The 14,402-nt window shown below is 47.5% G+C and overlaps 1 protein-coding gene across 1 annotated transcript; it reads right to left on the bottom strand.

Annotated features, from left to right (window-relative positions):
* Window positions 1–5,255: 5,255 nt before the first annotated feature.
* LOC129715888 (tumor necrosis factor-like) lies at window positions 5,256–13,790 on the bottom strand. Its single transcript, XM_055665780.1, has 4 exons — window positions 10,095–13,790; window positions 8,723–8,774; window positions 7,870–7,935; window positions 5,256–7,114 (listed from the first exon to the last, which is right to left on the bottom strand). The coding sequence occupies exons 1-4, from the start codon at window positions 10,251–10,253 to the stop codon at window positions 6,702–6,704; spliced, it is 690 nt and encodes a 229-aa protein (XP_055521755.1). The 5' UTR covers window positions 10,254–13,790; the 3' UTR covers window positions 5,256–6,701.
* Between the last annotated feature and the right edge of the window lie 612 nt (window positions 13,791–14,402).

The raw sequence follows: 14,402 nt of genomic DNA, 5'->3' as shown, positions 1-14,402 counted from the left end.
ACTCCTGTGACCACTTGGTGGCTATCCATTGTGCTTGTGTCTCAGTTGGCTGTATGGATGGATGCTAGGAGTTGTTTTCCATGTGGAGCAAAGGGGTGACGGGACTTCAGTCGGGGTGGCCTCCGTTCTCTGCTGACAGCCTGATGGAGGAGGTGATCTGGGTCCATGGCACGACAAGATAGTGCCTGAGTTGCTGCTTGCCTTCAGATCCCTGCAAGCAGAATTAATTGCCTTTGGGAAATTACCTCCAGTTGTTATTAAAGAATTAGTAAATGGGTGATTACTGGTCGACGTGGACTCAGTGGCTGAAGGGCCTGTTTCCAAATTACATCTCTAAACTTAGCTAAACTAAACCTCTAAACTCCAGAGAGTACACGCCAAGTTTGCTGCACTTCCCTCTTACAATGTTATCCTTCATCAGACACAGTATCTCAGATGTAGTTTCATAGGAAAAATATAGAAACATAGAAAAATAGGTGCAGGAGTAGGCTATTCGGCCCTTCGAGCCAGCACCACCATTCAGTGATCATGGCTGATCATCCCCAATCAGTGCCCCGTTCCTGCCTTCTCCCCATATCCCACTATCTTCAAGAGCCCTATCTAGCTCTTTCTTAAAAGTATCCAGAGAACCGGCCTCCACCGCCCTCTGAGGCAGAGAATTCCACAGACTCACAACTCTCTGGGTGAATTTTTTTTTTTCTCAACTCAGTTCTAAATGGCCTACCCCTTAGTCTTAAACTGTGGGCCGTGTTCTGGACTCCCCCAACATCGGGACCATTTTTCATGCAACTAGCTTGTCCAATCCTTTAAAAAATGTACATATTTTTAATAATACGCGGCCAGGTTCAGGAACAGCTACTTCCCCACAGGCATCAGGCTATTAAACACAACAATTAATAAGCTCTGAGCTCTGAAAGGCAAAAGACTATATTATTATTTGTTATTTGCACTATATTTGTTATTTATTGAACTTTTTCTTTTTTTCCCCCCATTATGTACAATGTTTCATATTCACAAATTCTGATGTGCTGCAGCAAGTAATAATTTTTTGACAAGACAAGAGAGTTTCATTGTCATGTGTCCCAGATAATACAATGAAATTCTTGCCTTGCTGCAGCACAACACAATATGTAAACATAGTACAGGACAGGAGATAACAGTTCAGTGTGTCTATAGGCCATAGACCGTATATATACACAATAAATAAACAGATACAGTGCAATAGGCTGTTATTGTTCAGAGTTAGTTTGATGGTGAGTTTAATAGTAAGTAAGTTTTATTTATATAGCACGTTTTAAGTCAACTTGCATTGACCCCAAAGTGCTTTACATAAATTAAATAATAAGTTCCATTACAAACCATAGAAAAAGGTTAAATAAAAATGAATAAAATGGACACAACACATTATAGAGTTCAACACAAACGTCCCCCCACAGCAGAATCAAAACTTTCCACTGTGGGGAAAGGCACCAGAAAGTTAAGTCCTCTTCCTCTGTGAAACACCCGAGGTCGGGGCCCATTTGTGGCCGTGCAGCCAGTCCGATGATTTTCAGGGCCCTCTTGCCATGAAGATGGAACTTCGGCGTCGGGTGAAACATTCCTCAGCGGCTTGGAAAAGTCTGGAGCGGCCGCCTCCTCCCCGGAGACCGGGGCCCTCGTAGCCCTCAGGCCGCGCCGGTTGGAGCTCCGACCCCGGCGAACTCGATCCCTGGCTCCGCGGCGCTCCAAATCCAGCGCCGCCCGTGGCCGGACGCCCGCAGCCCCAGCTCCGCGATGTTGGGATCGACAGCCACAGCGCTCCGGAGCTTACTGCACGGCGACCCGGTAAGGCATCGCCCGCTCCGTGTTGGTATCCCAGCGCTGCACCACCGCCGCTGAAGCTGTAGTCCCGGCCGGACCCGACAGGAAACGCCGCTCCATTCTCGATGGTAGGCCGCGAGGACGGGGGGAAGAAGCAGCTTGGAGGGATGCTGCCTCTCGGACCAGGTAGGGGACTAAGAAATAAAGTTTCCCCCTTCCCTACCCCCCACATAGAAGACCTCCACTAACATTTTTTAACAGGACTTAAAACAAAATAAAATAAAAAAGTGTAGAGACGGACTGCGGGCAGGCTGCCATACACAGACGGCGCCCACTCCCGCACATCCGCCATCTTGTAAATAGCCTGATGTCTGTGGGGAAGTAGCTATTCCTGAACCTGGATGTTGCAGATTTCAGGCTCCTGTGCCTTCTTCCCGATGGCAACGGAGAGATGAGCGTGTGGCCAGGATGGTGTGGGTCCTTGATGATGCTGCCAGCCTTTTTGAGGCAGCGACTGCGATAGATCCCCTCGATGGTGGGGAGGTCAGAGCCGGTGATGGACTGGGCAGTGGTCACAACTTTCTGCAGCCTTTTCCGCTCCTGGACGCTCAAGTTGCCGAACCAAGCCACGATGCAACCGGTCAGCATGCTCTCTACTGTGCACCTGTAGAAGTTCGAGAGTCCTCCTTGACATACCGACTCTGTAATCTTCACAGGAAGTAGAGGCGCTGATGTGCCTTGTTTATAACTGCATCAGTGTGCTGGGACCAGGAAAGATCTTCGGAAATATTCACACCCAGTAATTTGAAGTTCTTGACCCTTTCCATCCGTTGATATAAATGAGATTGTGGGTCCCTATCCTACCCCTTCCAAATTGTCATATGACCCATCCAGGTCATATGACACAATAAAACACTCTTGACCCTTGAAGATCCCCTCTCATCCTTCTAAATTCCGGTGAACACAAGCCCCAGTCGACCCATTGTTTCATTATATGTCAGTTCCGTCATTTCGCAGGGACTGTGTGATAACTGAAGTGCCAAAACTCCCAATAACTTTCCCACCTGTTGCCAAATAGGAACTGTTTCCCACGCAAACACATCTCTTTCTAATTATATTTGGTTTCGTGAGTTCCTTTTCAAAAGTCCCCAAAATATCTCGACGCCTCAAGATGAGGAAGTCTGCTTGGATTCAGAATAAGTTAGCCGGACGTTCTTTGCAAGAATTGCCAAACCTGACAGATTTCCATGAGCCTTTGTTAGCCACTGGCTTGCCCATAGAGGGAGAGAGAGAGAGAGTCGCGGAGATGAAATGCTGCTGTCGAGCAGGAAAGGAAGCTGAGAAGATTCATGAGGATGTTGGCAGGTCTCGAGGGCTTGAGCTATACGAGGAGGTAGAGAGCATAAGGTCATGTGGAATTAGGCCATTCGGTCCATCAAGTCTACTCCACCATTTAATCATGGCTGATCTATCTCTCCCTCCCAACCCCTTACTCCTGCCTTCTCCCCATAACCTCTGACACCCGCGCTGATCAAGAATCTATCGATCTCGGCCTTAAAAATATCCACTGACTTGGCCTCCACAGCCGTCTGTGGCAAAGAATTCCACAGATTCACCACCCTCTGACGAAAGGCTAGGACTGCATTCCTTGGAGCACAGGAGGATGAAGGATGATCTTATAGAGGATGAGAGGAATAGATGCGCAGAACATTCTATCCAGAGTTGGGGAATCAAGAACAGGAAGACATGAGGTGAGTGGGGAAAGATTTAATAGGAACCTGAGGGGCAACTTTTTTTTACACAAAGGGGATTAGCAGAATGGAGGATATGGTTGAGACAGGTATTATCATAATGTTTCAGAAACATTTGGATAGGTACACGGATAGGATAGGTTTAGAGGGATACTAGACCAAGTGCAGACCCGTTGTGATTGCTCCCCCAATCCAAGATTCCACCACTCACCCATTCCCCCAACGCAAGGCATTCCCCCGACGCAATTTTGCACCACTCACGCATAGCCCCGAACTCCTAGAGAGGGGGTAGACAGTGAGAGGCAGTGGGGAGAAGGAGGGGGAGGGGTAGTGAGGGAGGGTAGAGGGAGGAGGATGGGGGGGAGAGAGGGGGGGGTGGTAGAGAGGGAGGGAGGGTTAAAGAGGGGGCTAGAGAGGAAGAGGCAGGGGGGAGAAGGAAGGGGAGGGGGTAGAGAGGGAGGGTAGAGAGAGGGGGTGGGGTTAGAGAGGGAGAGGAGTGGGACTAATGCAGGTTGGTGTGGGCAAGTTGGGCTGAAAGGCCTGTTTCCATGTTGAGTGAGAACCTTGTATCATCCACTGCACTAAACTCAATCTCAGACCATAACATAGAAACAAGGAGCTGCATGTTGCTTGTTGCTTCATTTAGTTTTGAGATACAGCGCGGAAACAGGCCCTTCGGCCCACCGAGGCTGCACCGACCAACGATCCCCACGACTATGGAGGGCTCATGGCCCCGACCACGGGTGAACAAGGAGGAGGACTGGCTGAACTTTGTTGCCTTCTACCACTGTGAAGAACTCTGCGTTAAATTCTACTGTGTATTATGTGTTCTTTTTAAGTGTATCGCTGCTGGCAAATTCATTTCACTGCACCTTCCGGTACATGTGATGAAATAAAATTGACTTTGACTTTTGACATTAACAGTATCCTACACACACTAGGGACAATTCTTTGCCAAGCCAATTAACCAACCAAACCAGTGCGTCTTTGGAGTGTGGGAGGAAACCGAAGATCTCGGAGAAAACCCACGCAGGTCACGGGGAGAACGTACAGACAGCACCCGTAGTCAGGATCACACCCGGCTCTCTGGCGCTGTAAGGCAGCAACTCTACCGCTGCGCCACCATGCCACCCTCTGCTCTCCAGAGATGCTGCCTGACCTGCAGAGTTACTCCAACACTTTGTAGCTTCCCCAGACTATAATAACCCCCTCAACAGAAATCAGTTATAAGGAACAAACATACAAGTCCACATGAAATCCACATTTCAAGAGAGAGTTTGATAGGGCTCTTAAAGAGTCAGGGGATATGGGGAGAAGGCAGGAACGGGGTACTGATTGTGGATGATCAGCCATGATCACATTGAATGGCTTGAAGGGCCGAATGGCCTCCCCTGCACCTATTGTCTACTGTCTATTGAAATAAGAGAACTAAAAATATTTTGCTCTTATAATACTTTTATTAACTTTTATTTCCAACATCCTGACCATGAATAATTATATAAATAACAGTAATAATAATAATAATAATAATAATAATAATAATAATAATAATAATAATAATAATAATAGTAATAAATAATAATATAAATGAAATATTAAATAAATACATTTAAATAATAAATTATATCAGTATGACATCTCTTGAGAGAGATTTTGACATTTATAGACATCTCTAAAACAGATGCAACAATTTTCTATCTAATTCTTTCCTCTGGCAATTGCCAGAGTTGACGTCTAACAGTGGGGTGCTCTGGGTTGAACACGTTCCCCCTGGGTGAAATGGGACATGTGCCCCTCCCCAGGATCATTGCCGGCAGATTGGTGATGAAGGTCTCAGGTTTCTGCAAGGACGTGGTGGCGGGATTGGAATTGCCGGGGTTCGGGAAGAACTCCCGACGTTCCAGAAGCACGGATGCGAGCAGCTCACATCCCGTTGAAGGAAAAAACCCCGGGCCAAAGAATGAAGACTTGCAAACTTGAACTTGAAACTTGACCAAATTACCCAATGTGGACTGTTTTGTTTTGAGTGGGCAGCTGACTCATAGCGTTCATGGAATAGTATTCTTAGTGGGCTGGGTGGCAACTAGTTGCAACGTGGAAAAGTTGCATCTTCCCCCTGAACGATGACCACAATTAGCCATTTGGAAAGCAAGTCGACTGACTGGGTCCACTCTCCAGCCAGCAAGCTCAGCGCCTTTGCAGAAACCTGCCCCTAGAGACCGAATCTGGAGAATGTCCTCGAGCAGATGGGATCCAACATCGGGACCAAACCTGTAGAAGGTCCTCGTCCCAAAGCGTGGCTTCACCCATGTCCCCCAGATCTGCTGAGTTACTCCATCATTGTGTGTTTTACAGAGAGAGACAATACATTGATTAGACCCTTCAAGGGATCAATAACTGGTCATTAAGGTAAACAGTCTGAATATCAGACCAGGTGCCTTGCTTATCAGCTCTTGGGATTGTCTGCGTACATTCTCCCTCGGGAGTACCTGTTTCAATAAGATCAATACATTTAAACACAAATTCAATATAAATTATATCAGTTATATCTTTCAAAGGAAATCTCCCATCGAATTCCTCTCTTTGACAATAAGGACAATACAATTAATCACCAACAAGTGGGCAGATGGATTACAGGTGGATTACAGGTCCTCAAAGTGGATTACAGGTAAATTGCCATTGGCACCTTGTTGAGGCTGTTTAACAGAGCTGGGGTTTACCACATAGGTATTCCAGTAATGCCCAAACACATCTGACAGCTTAGTACCACATCCTGAATCCACAGGGAGAGAGGGAGAGGGGAGAGAGAGAGGGAGAGAGTGAAGGAGAGATGTACGGAGGGAGAGTGTGAATGGGACAGAAGGGGAGTGATGGAAGGATAGGAGGTGGAGAGAGAGAAAGAGAGGGGGGGGGGGGAGGGAAGGAACGAGAGGGAGAAAGAGAGAGGGAGAGTGAAAGAGATGAAGGAGATGTATAGAAGAATTGCTGTCAGTGCCACCTGCCAAACTGTAAACATACATGAGTACTTCAAACACAGTAACAAATCTGAAAGTGCAATTAATGTAATTTAGGACAGCATGCCCCAACAAAGTCCAGTCATGCATCTCGCAGTGAACAATATCCCCCATCCTTGCCCATGCACCTGGCTCCTCACAAGGCAAACATACCAAAGAAAGTTTTCCCCGAGGAATTGTCCACATAGTTCAGCATCCACTCATTGACCATGGAGTAGACCTGGTCTCCCACGTCAAACTCGAACACACCCCCCTGGTAGGAGGTCTTGTACCACAGCTGCTGGTGCTGGCGGAAGTGACAGGCGGACTTCATGGCCTTCAGGAGCAGGTTGGTGTCTTGGCTGCCCTTCGCCCTGGAGGTGATGTTGTGACTCAGGTAGATGGCATGATCTGGGCAATCCTTGCCGTAAAAGACCACCTGGGTGTAGACAAAGTAGAAGCCACGGGTCTCGATGACCAGGCCGTTGTTCACAAAGTCCATTCCCACCACGTTACTTGGCAGGACCGTTTTCTCCCAGATCAACTCCTTTCCTGGTCTGTTTGTTGATGCTGTGAGTCAGAGAGAGAGAGGGGGTCAATGTCAGCACATAATGAAAGCAGGTACCATCACCAGTCACCACCAGCCCCTATCCCCGACCCTCAGCCTGAAGAAGGGCCTCGACCCGAAACGCCACCCATTCCTTCCATCCAGTCCAGAGATGTTGCCTGACCCACTGAGTTACTCCAGCACTCTGTGTCTTAGCTTCGGTTTAAACCAGCATCTGCCGTTCCTTCCTACACATTTACTTTAGAGATGCAGCACGGAAACAGGCCCTTCGGCCCATCAAGTTGAAACATGTAAGATTATTACGGGTTTGGACACGCTGGAGGCAGGAAACATGTTCCCGATGTTGGGGGAGTCCAGAACCAGGGCCCACACAGTTTAAGAATAAGGGGTAAGCCATTTAGAACGGAGACGAGGAAACACTTTTTTACCCAGAGAGTTGTGAGTCTGTGGAATTCTCTGCCTTAGAGGGCGGTGGAGGCCGGCTCCCTGGAGGCTTTCAAGAGAGAGCTAGATAGGGGTCTTAAAGATAGCGGAGTCATGGGATATGGGGAGAATGCAGGAACGGGGTACTGATTGTGGATGATCAGCCATGATCACATTGAATGACGGTCCTGGCTCGAAGGGCCGAATGGCCTCCTCCTGCACCTATTGCCTACGTTACTATGGCCCACGCTGTCAAGGCTAAGCAGTAGCCTACACTCCCCATGTTTCTCCCCAAGCAATTGATGGCGATGAGGGGAGTGAGTGAGTCTCTTACCGACGAGATGAGCTGCAATCCTTCCTCTTGGGTCATCTCCAATCTGTTTCATGAGATGAGGCAATGCTGCAGAAAGAATGGCCTGGTCAGTACTGAGAAACTACACTCAGGGTGACTACATAACAGGAGAGAGGGAGAGGGGGAGAGGGGGAGGGAGAGAAAGAAAGTGTGAGGGAGATAATGTGTGTGTGAGAGAGAGAGAGTGTGTGTGTGTGTGTGTGTGTGAGAGAGAGTGAGAGAGTGGTAGAGAGAGACAGAGAGAGACAGTGTATTTATGCCTACAATATTGTGTTGTGTATGTGTGTGTGTGTGTGTGTGTGTGTGTGTGTGTGTGTGTGTGTGTGTGTGTGTGTGTGTGTGTGTGTGTGTGTATGTGTGTGTGTGTGTGTGTGTGTGTGTGTGTGTGTGTGTGTGTGTGTGTATGTGTGTGTGTGTCTGTGTGTGTGTGTGTATGTGTGTGTGTGTGTGTGTGTGTGTGTGTGTGTGTGTGTGTGTGTGTGTGTGTGTGTGTGTGTATGTATGTGTGTGTGTGTGTGTGTGTGTGTGTGTGTGTGTGTGTGTGTGTGTGTGTGTGTGTGTGTGTGTGTGTGTGTGTGTGTGTGTGTGTGTGTGTATGTGTGTGTGTGTGTGTGTGTGTGTGTGTGTGTGTGTGTGTGTGTGTGTGTGTGTGTGTGTGTGTGTGTGTGAGAGAGAGAGAGGCAGTAGAGAGGGGGAAAGTTAAAGAGGTCCAACTCTGACCCTGACAGGTATCAGCCAAGAAAGACACGGGCGTGAGGGGTGGGAGTGGTGCGGAAGGAGGGGGGTATTTGCGAGCCGGGAGCCGGACGGAGGAGAGGGGGGCCAAGACACTCACCGTTGTCCGCTGAGGTCGCATCCTCCAACTGCAACTGTGAATCGCTGCCATTCTGCAAGGATGAAGAGGGAGAGAGTTAGGGGGGTGAAAGTGATCGGATGGTTTCATCCCAAATGGGACTGACTGCTCCAACACGAGGAGCAGCACATGCAGTTTTACCAAAACACACACACACACACACACACATAAACACACACACACGCACACACACACACACACACACACACACACACACACACACAATGTGGCTGAAGAAGCTTCTCGTCCCGAAACGGTACAAGTTCCTTTTATCCAGAGGTGCTGCCTGTCCCGCTGAGTTACTCCAACACTTTGTGTCCCATCTACTGGAGTAACTTAGCGGGTCGGCCAGCATCTCTGGGATACTTGGATAGGTGGCGTTTCGGGTCGAACCCTTTCTTCGGAACCCAAATGCCATCACCTATCCGTGTTCTCCAGGGAGCCTGCCTGGTCTGCTGACTTACTCCAGCACATTGTGTCTGACTTTAAGCAAACCTCGTGTGGAGGAAGGAACTGCAGGTGCAGGTTTACACCGCGGCAGACACGCACAAAGTGCCGGAGTAACTCGGCGGGTCAGGCAGCATCCCTGGGGAACATGGATAGGCGATTATGTTTCGGGTCTGATGAACTCTTCCGACCCGAAATATCACCGATCCAACTTCTCCAGAGATGCTGCCTGACCCGCCGAGTTACTCCATCACTTTGTGTATGTTTCTTTTGGTAAACCAGCATCTGCAGTTCTTTGTGGCTATGTCTTTTTAAGCGGTAATGACCCTTAGAGATTGATGAGGTCGGGATCCTTCTTCAGACCCAAAACTTCGTCTGTGATTGTCCTCCAGAGTTGCAGACCGACCCGCTGAGTTACTCCAGCACTTTGATTCTTCTCTAACTTTAGGTAACCCCTACATTCACTAGACTTGACTCCACTTGCCCCTAGAGCTCTATCTAACTCTCTCTTAAATCCATCCAGTGATTTGGCCTCCACTGCCCTCTGTGGCAGGGAATTCCACAATTTTTTTTCTCACCTCAGTCTCAAATGCCCCCCACCCCCCCCCCCCTTATTCTAAGACTGTGGCCCCTGGTTCCGGACTCACCCAACATTGGGAACATTTTTCCTACGTCTAGCTTGTCCAGTCCTTTTATAATTTTACATGTTTCTATAAGATCCCCCTCATCCTTCTAAACTCCAGTGAATACAAGCCTGGTATTTTCAATTTTTCCTCATATGACAGTCCTTCTCTCCAGAGCTGCTGCCTGTCCCGCTGAGTTACTCCAGCATTTTGTATCTATCTTTGTATCTTGCCACTTGCTTCTCAAACATAAACGAGTCCCATTCCCCTCCCCAGCCGCTTACCTGTCTTATTTGCGAGAGAACCAGATATGAAGTGACGGCCAACAAGGCAAGAACTGCCAGGGCGCAGAGAGCCGGCCAGAGGTGCCTCCTCCTCGAGTTTGCTTCTCGGATAACGACTATCGCTCCCTTCTCTGGGTCCAGCGGACTTGACTTGATCATGGTGTCTGATTGTTGCAGCTACTGGCTGATGTTGCTCTGAGATTGATGTGTGTGTGTGTGGTGTACATGTGTGTCTGCAGTGTATATATAAAGCCGCCGCCTCCGCCTACACACACACAACAGTGATGTAACGAGGAGGGAAATACCCCGAAATCACTCCATCGGAAAAAAAACCCCAGCCAAAGTCACCCGAAAGAGAAACTCCGCGGGTGGAGGACCCGGCTTTTAAATTTACGCCGGATATTCAGTTTCATCCGAGGCGTGAAAGAGAAACGCTGCCTTCGTCCCATTACCGAGACGGAAAAGGCATACAGTGGTTCTGAGAGGCGTGACTGCGCACTGACACATAGCTACAGGTAGATCCCAGAAACAGCATTGAGACAGATAGACTTCAAGTGAGTTTATTGTCATGTGTCCCTGTATAGGACAATGAAATTCTTGCTTTGCTTCAGCACACAGAACATAGTAGGCATTGACTACAAAACAGGTCAGTGTGTCCATATACCACCGTATAAATAATATACACATATGAATAAATAATCTGATTAAGTGCAAATAACAGATAGTGGGTTATTAATGATCAGAGTTTTGTCCGAGCCAGGTTTAATAGCCTGATGGCTGTGGGGAAGTAGCTATTCCTGAACCTGGTTGTTGCAGTCTTCAGGCTCCTGTACCTTCTACCTGAAGGTAGCAGGGAGATGAGTGTGTGGCCAGGATGGTGTGGGTCTTTGATGATACTGCAAGTCATAGAAACATAGAAAATGGGCGCTGGGGTAGACCATTCGGCCCTTCGAGACAACACCGTCATTCATATAACCATATAACCATATAACAATTACAGCATCGAAACAGGCCATCTCGGCCCTTCTAGTCCGTGCCGAACACTTACTCTCACCTAGTCCCATCTACCTGCACTCAGACCATAACCCTCCATTTCCTTCTCATCCATATACCTATCCAATTTATTTTTAAATGATAAAATCGAACCTGCCTCCACCACTTCCACTGGAAGCTCATTCCACACAGCTACCACTCCCTGAGTAAAGAAGTTCCCCCTCATGTTACCCCTAAACTTTTGTCCCTTAATTCTCAAATCATGTCCTCTTGCTTGAATCTTCCAATTCAATTTGATCAAGGCTGATCATCCACAATCAGTAGACCCAAAAAGCTGGAGTAACTCAACGGGAACAGTCTGAAGAAGGGTCTCGACCTGAAACGCCACCCATTCCTTCTCTCCAGAGATACTGCCTGTCCCGCTGAGTTACCCCAGCTTTTTTGTGTCTATCTTCGGTTTAAACCAGCATCTGCTTTGAGAATAAGGGGGTAAACCATTTAGAACGGAGATGAGGAAACACTTTTTCACACAGTGAGTTGTGAGTTTGTGGAATTCTCTGCCTCAGTTTAAGAATTAGGGGAAAGCCATTTAGGACTGAGATGAGGGCAAACTTTTTCACACAGAGAGTTGTGAGTCTGTGGAATTCTCTGCCTCAGAGGGCGGTGGAGGCCGGTTCTCTGGATACTTTCAAGAGAGACCTAGATAGGATCTCTTAAAGATAGCGGAGCCAGGGTATATGGGGAGAATGCAGGAAAGGGGTACTGATTGTAGATGATCAGCCATGATCACATTGAGTGGCGGTGCTGGCTTGAAGGGCCGAATGGCCTACTCCTGCACCTATTGTCTATTGTCTGCAGCTCCTTCCTACACATCCAAAATCAGTGCCCCGTTCCTGCCTTCTTCCCACATCCCTTGTTTCCATTAGCCCTAAGATCTACATTATATCGAACTCTCTCTTGAATGTATCGAGTGAATCGGCCTCCACTGCCTTCTGAGGCAGAGGATTCCACAAATTCACAACTCTCTGGGTGAAAAGGTTTGTCTTCATCCCAATCCTAAATGGCCTACCCCTACTTCTTAAACCATGACCCCTGGTTCTGGACACCCCGAACATTGGGAACATGTTTCCTGCATCTAGCGTGTACAATCCCTTTAAGAATTTTATACGTTAATATAGCGTACAACGGGTACTTGGGTGAAAATCAGACCATGAAAATGGCTTAGCCATGCTGTTCCTTTTCAACAGATATGCTGTCTGACCCACTGAGTTACTCCAGCTTTTTATGACTATCCCATCTACACTCGTCCCACCTACCTGCGTTTGGCCCATATCCCTCGAAACCTTTATGAAAATTCATAAGAGTCGTACAGCATGAAAACAGGCCCTTCGGCCCAATTTGTCCATGCCGCCCAATCTTCCCAATCCCATGCACAAACACAGAAGGAAAAGTTTAAAGGAGATGTGAGGGCCAAGATATTTCACACAGAGTGGTAGATGCGTGGAACACATTGCCAGAAGTGGTGATGGTGTTTAAGATGTTTTTAGATAGGCATGTGGATCAGCAGGGAACGGAGGGATATGGATCATATGCGGACGGATGAGATTAGTTTATCCTGGCATCATGTTTGGCACAGACAATGTTGGCCTGTTCCTGTTCTGTACTTTTAGTTTAGTATAACCATATAACCATATAACAATTATAGCACGGAAACAGGCCATCTCGGCCCTACAAGTCCGTGCTGAACAAATTTTTTTCCCCTTAGTCCCACCTGCCTGCACTCATACCATAACCCTCCATTCCCTTCTCATCCATATGCCTATCCAATTTATTTTTAAATGATACCAATGAACCTGCCTCCGCCACTTCCACTGGGAGCTCATTCCACACCGCTACCACTCTCTGCGTAAAGAAGTTCCCCCTCATATTACCCCTAAACTTCTGTCCCTTAATTCTGAAGTCATGTCCTCTTGTTTGAATCTTCCCTATTCTCAAAGGGAAAAGCTTGTCCACATCAACTCTGTCTATCCCTCTCATCATTTTAAAGACCTCTATCAGGTCCCCCCTTAACCTTCTGCGCTCCAGAGAATAAAGACCTAGTTTAGAGACACAGCGCGGAAACAGGCCCTTCGGCCCACCGAGCCCATTCTGACCAGCCACCCCCACACACTAACACTATTACACATACACCAAGCCAATTAACCCTAACCAGCCCTGTAAGTCTTTGGAGTGTGGGAGGGAACCAAATATCTTGGAGAAAACCCACACAGGTCACGGGGAGAAGGTACAAACTCCGTGCAGAAAGCACACGTGGCGGGGATCGAACCCGGGACACTAACGGCGCTGTACGGTGGAAATTCTACCGCTGCACCACATCACCCCGATCCTGGCCTCTCTCCACTGGCTCCCTGTGCGGTTCCATATACATTTCAAGACCCTCCTCTATGTCTACAAAACCCTCAACGGGCTTGCCCCCTCCTACATTAAAAGTCTTCTCACCCACCACTCCACCTCCAGGCCCCCTCAGATCGACCGACTTGGGGCTGCTGAATATCCCGCGGTCTAGGCATAAGCTCAGGGGCGACCGCGTCTTTGCGGTTGCAGCTCCTAGACTGTGGAACAGCATCCCTCTTCCCATCAGAACTGCCCCCTCCATCGACTCCTTTAAGTCGAGACTAAAATCTTATCTGTACTCCCGAGCCTTTCCTGACGTCCACTGAGCGAGGGCTACATGTATATATTTTGTAATTTTATTTATTTAGGGGACAGTGCATATTAATAAACATTTACATGTATTACGCAAGATTGTAGCCAGTAGCTAATTTCCATCTTTAGTCCCTCTGGTAAACAAGGTAAACACATCACAACACAATCAATCAATAAGAAAAGAGACAAAACAAAAATCAAAAACAAAACAAAACAGACAATAAAGTAAAAAAGTAACAATAAAATAGAACCACAGGATAATTTTAAGGTAGATTATGATTGCAGTTTTGATTTTGCAGTAACCATGTTTTTAGATGTTTGGTAAATGAGGTTACTATTTGTGTTTTTCTTTATGAAGTCCTTTAACGGAGGTGGGGCTAGTCCACGGAAGATTTTGTAAGCCAAAATCAAGTCCTGAATATTTTATTATGTTTTCCCAGCTCAGCAGATCAAATTTCTTCAGGATGCTACAGTGATGGTACATTCTGGGCTTTTTGTCTAGAGTTTTTAGGGCTTGTTTATAAGCAATTTCAACAGGCTTTAGTGTGGACTTACATGCCTGTGACCAAGTTGTTATACAGTAGGTCATGTATGGCCCAATCATTGCAT

This window comes from Leucoraja erinacea, unplaced genomic scaffold (genome assembly GCF_028641065.1).
Source record: "Leucoraja erinacea ecotype New England unplaced genomic scaffold, Leri_hhj_1 Leri_147S, whole genome shotgun sequence".
Lineage (NCBI taxonomy): Eukaryota > Metazoa > Chordata > Chondrichthyes > Rajiformes > Rajidae > Leucoraja > Leucoraja erinaceus.
This window is presented reverse-complemented; position numbering and strand designations above follow the sequence as displayed.

Excerpts from the sequence above, each read along its gene's own strand:
- LOC129715888 (XM_055665780.1), bottom strand. The coding sequence starts at position 10,253 with ATGATCAAGTCAAGTCCGCTGGACCCAGAGAAGGGAGCGATAGTCGTT. Across the intron at positions 8,775-10,094 it reads TTCTCTCGCAAATAAGACAG|AATGGCAGCGATTCACAGTT; the intron begins GTAAGCGGCTGG and ends TCATCCTTGCAG. Across the intron at positions 7,115-7,869 it reads GATTGCAGCTCATCTCGTCG|CATCAACAAACAGACCAGGA; the intron begins GTAAGAGACTCA and ends TCTGACTCACAG.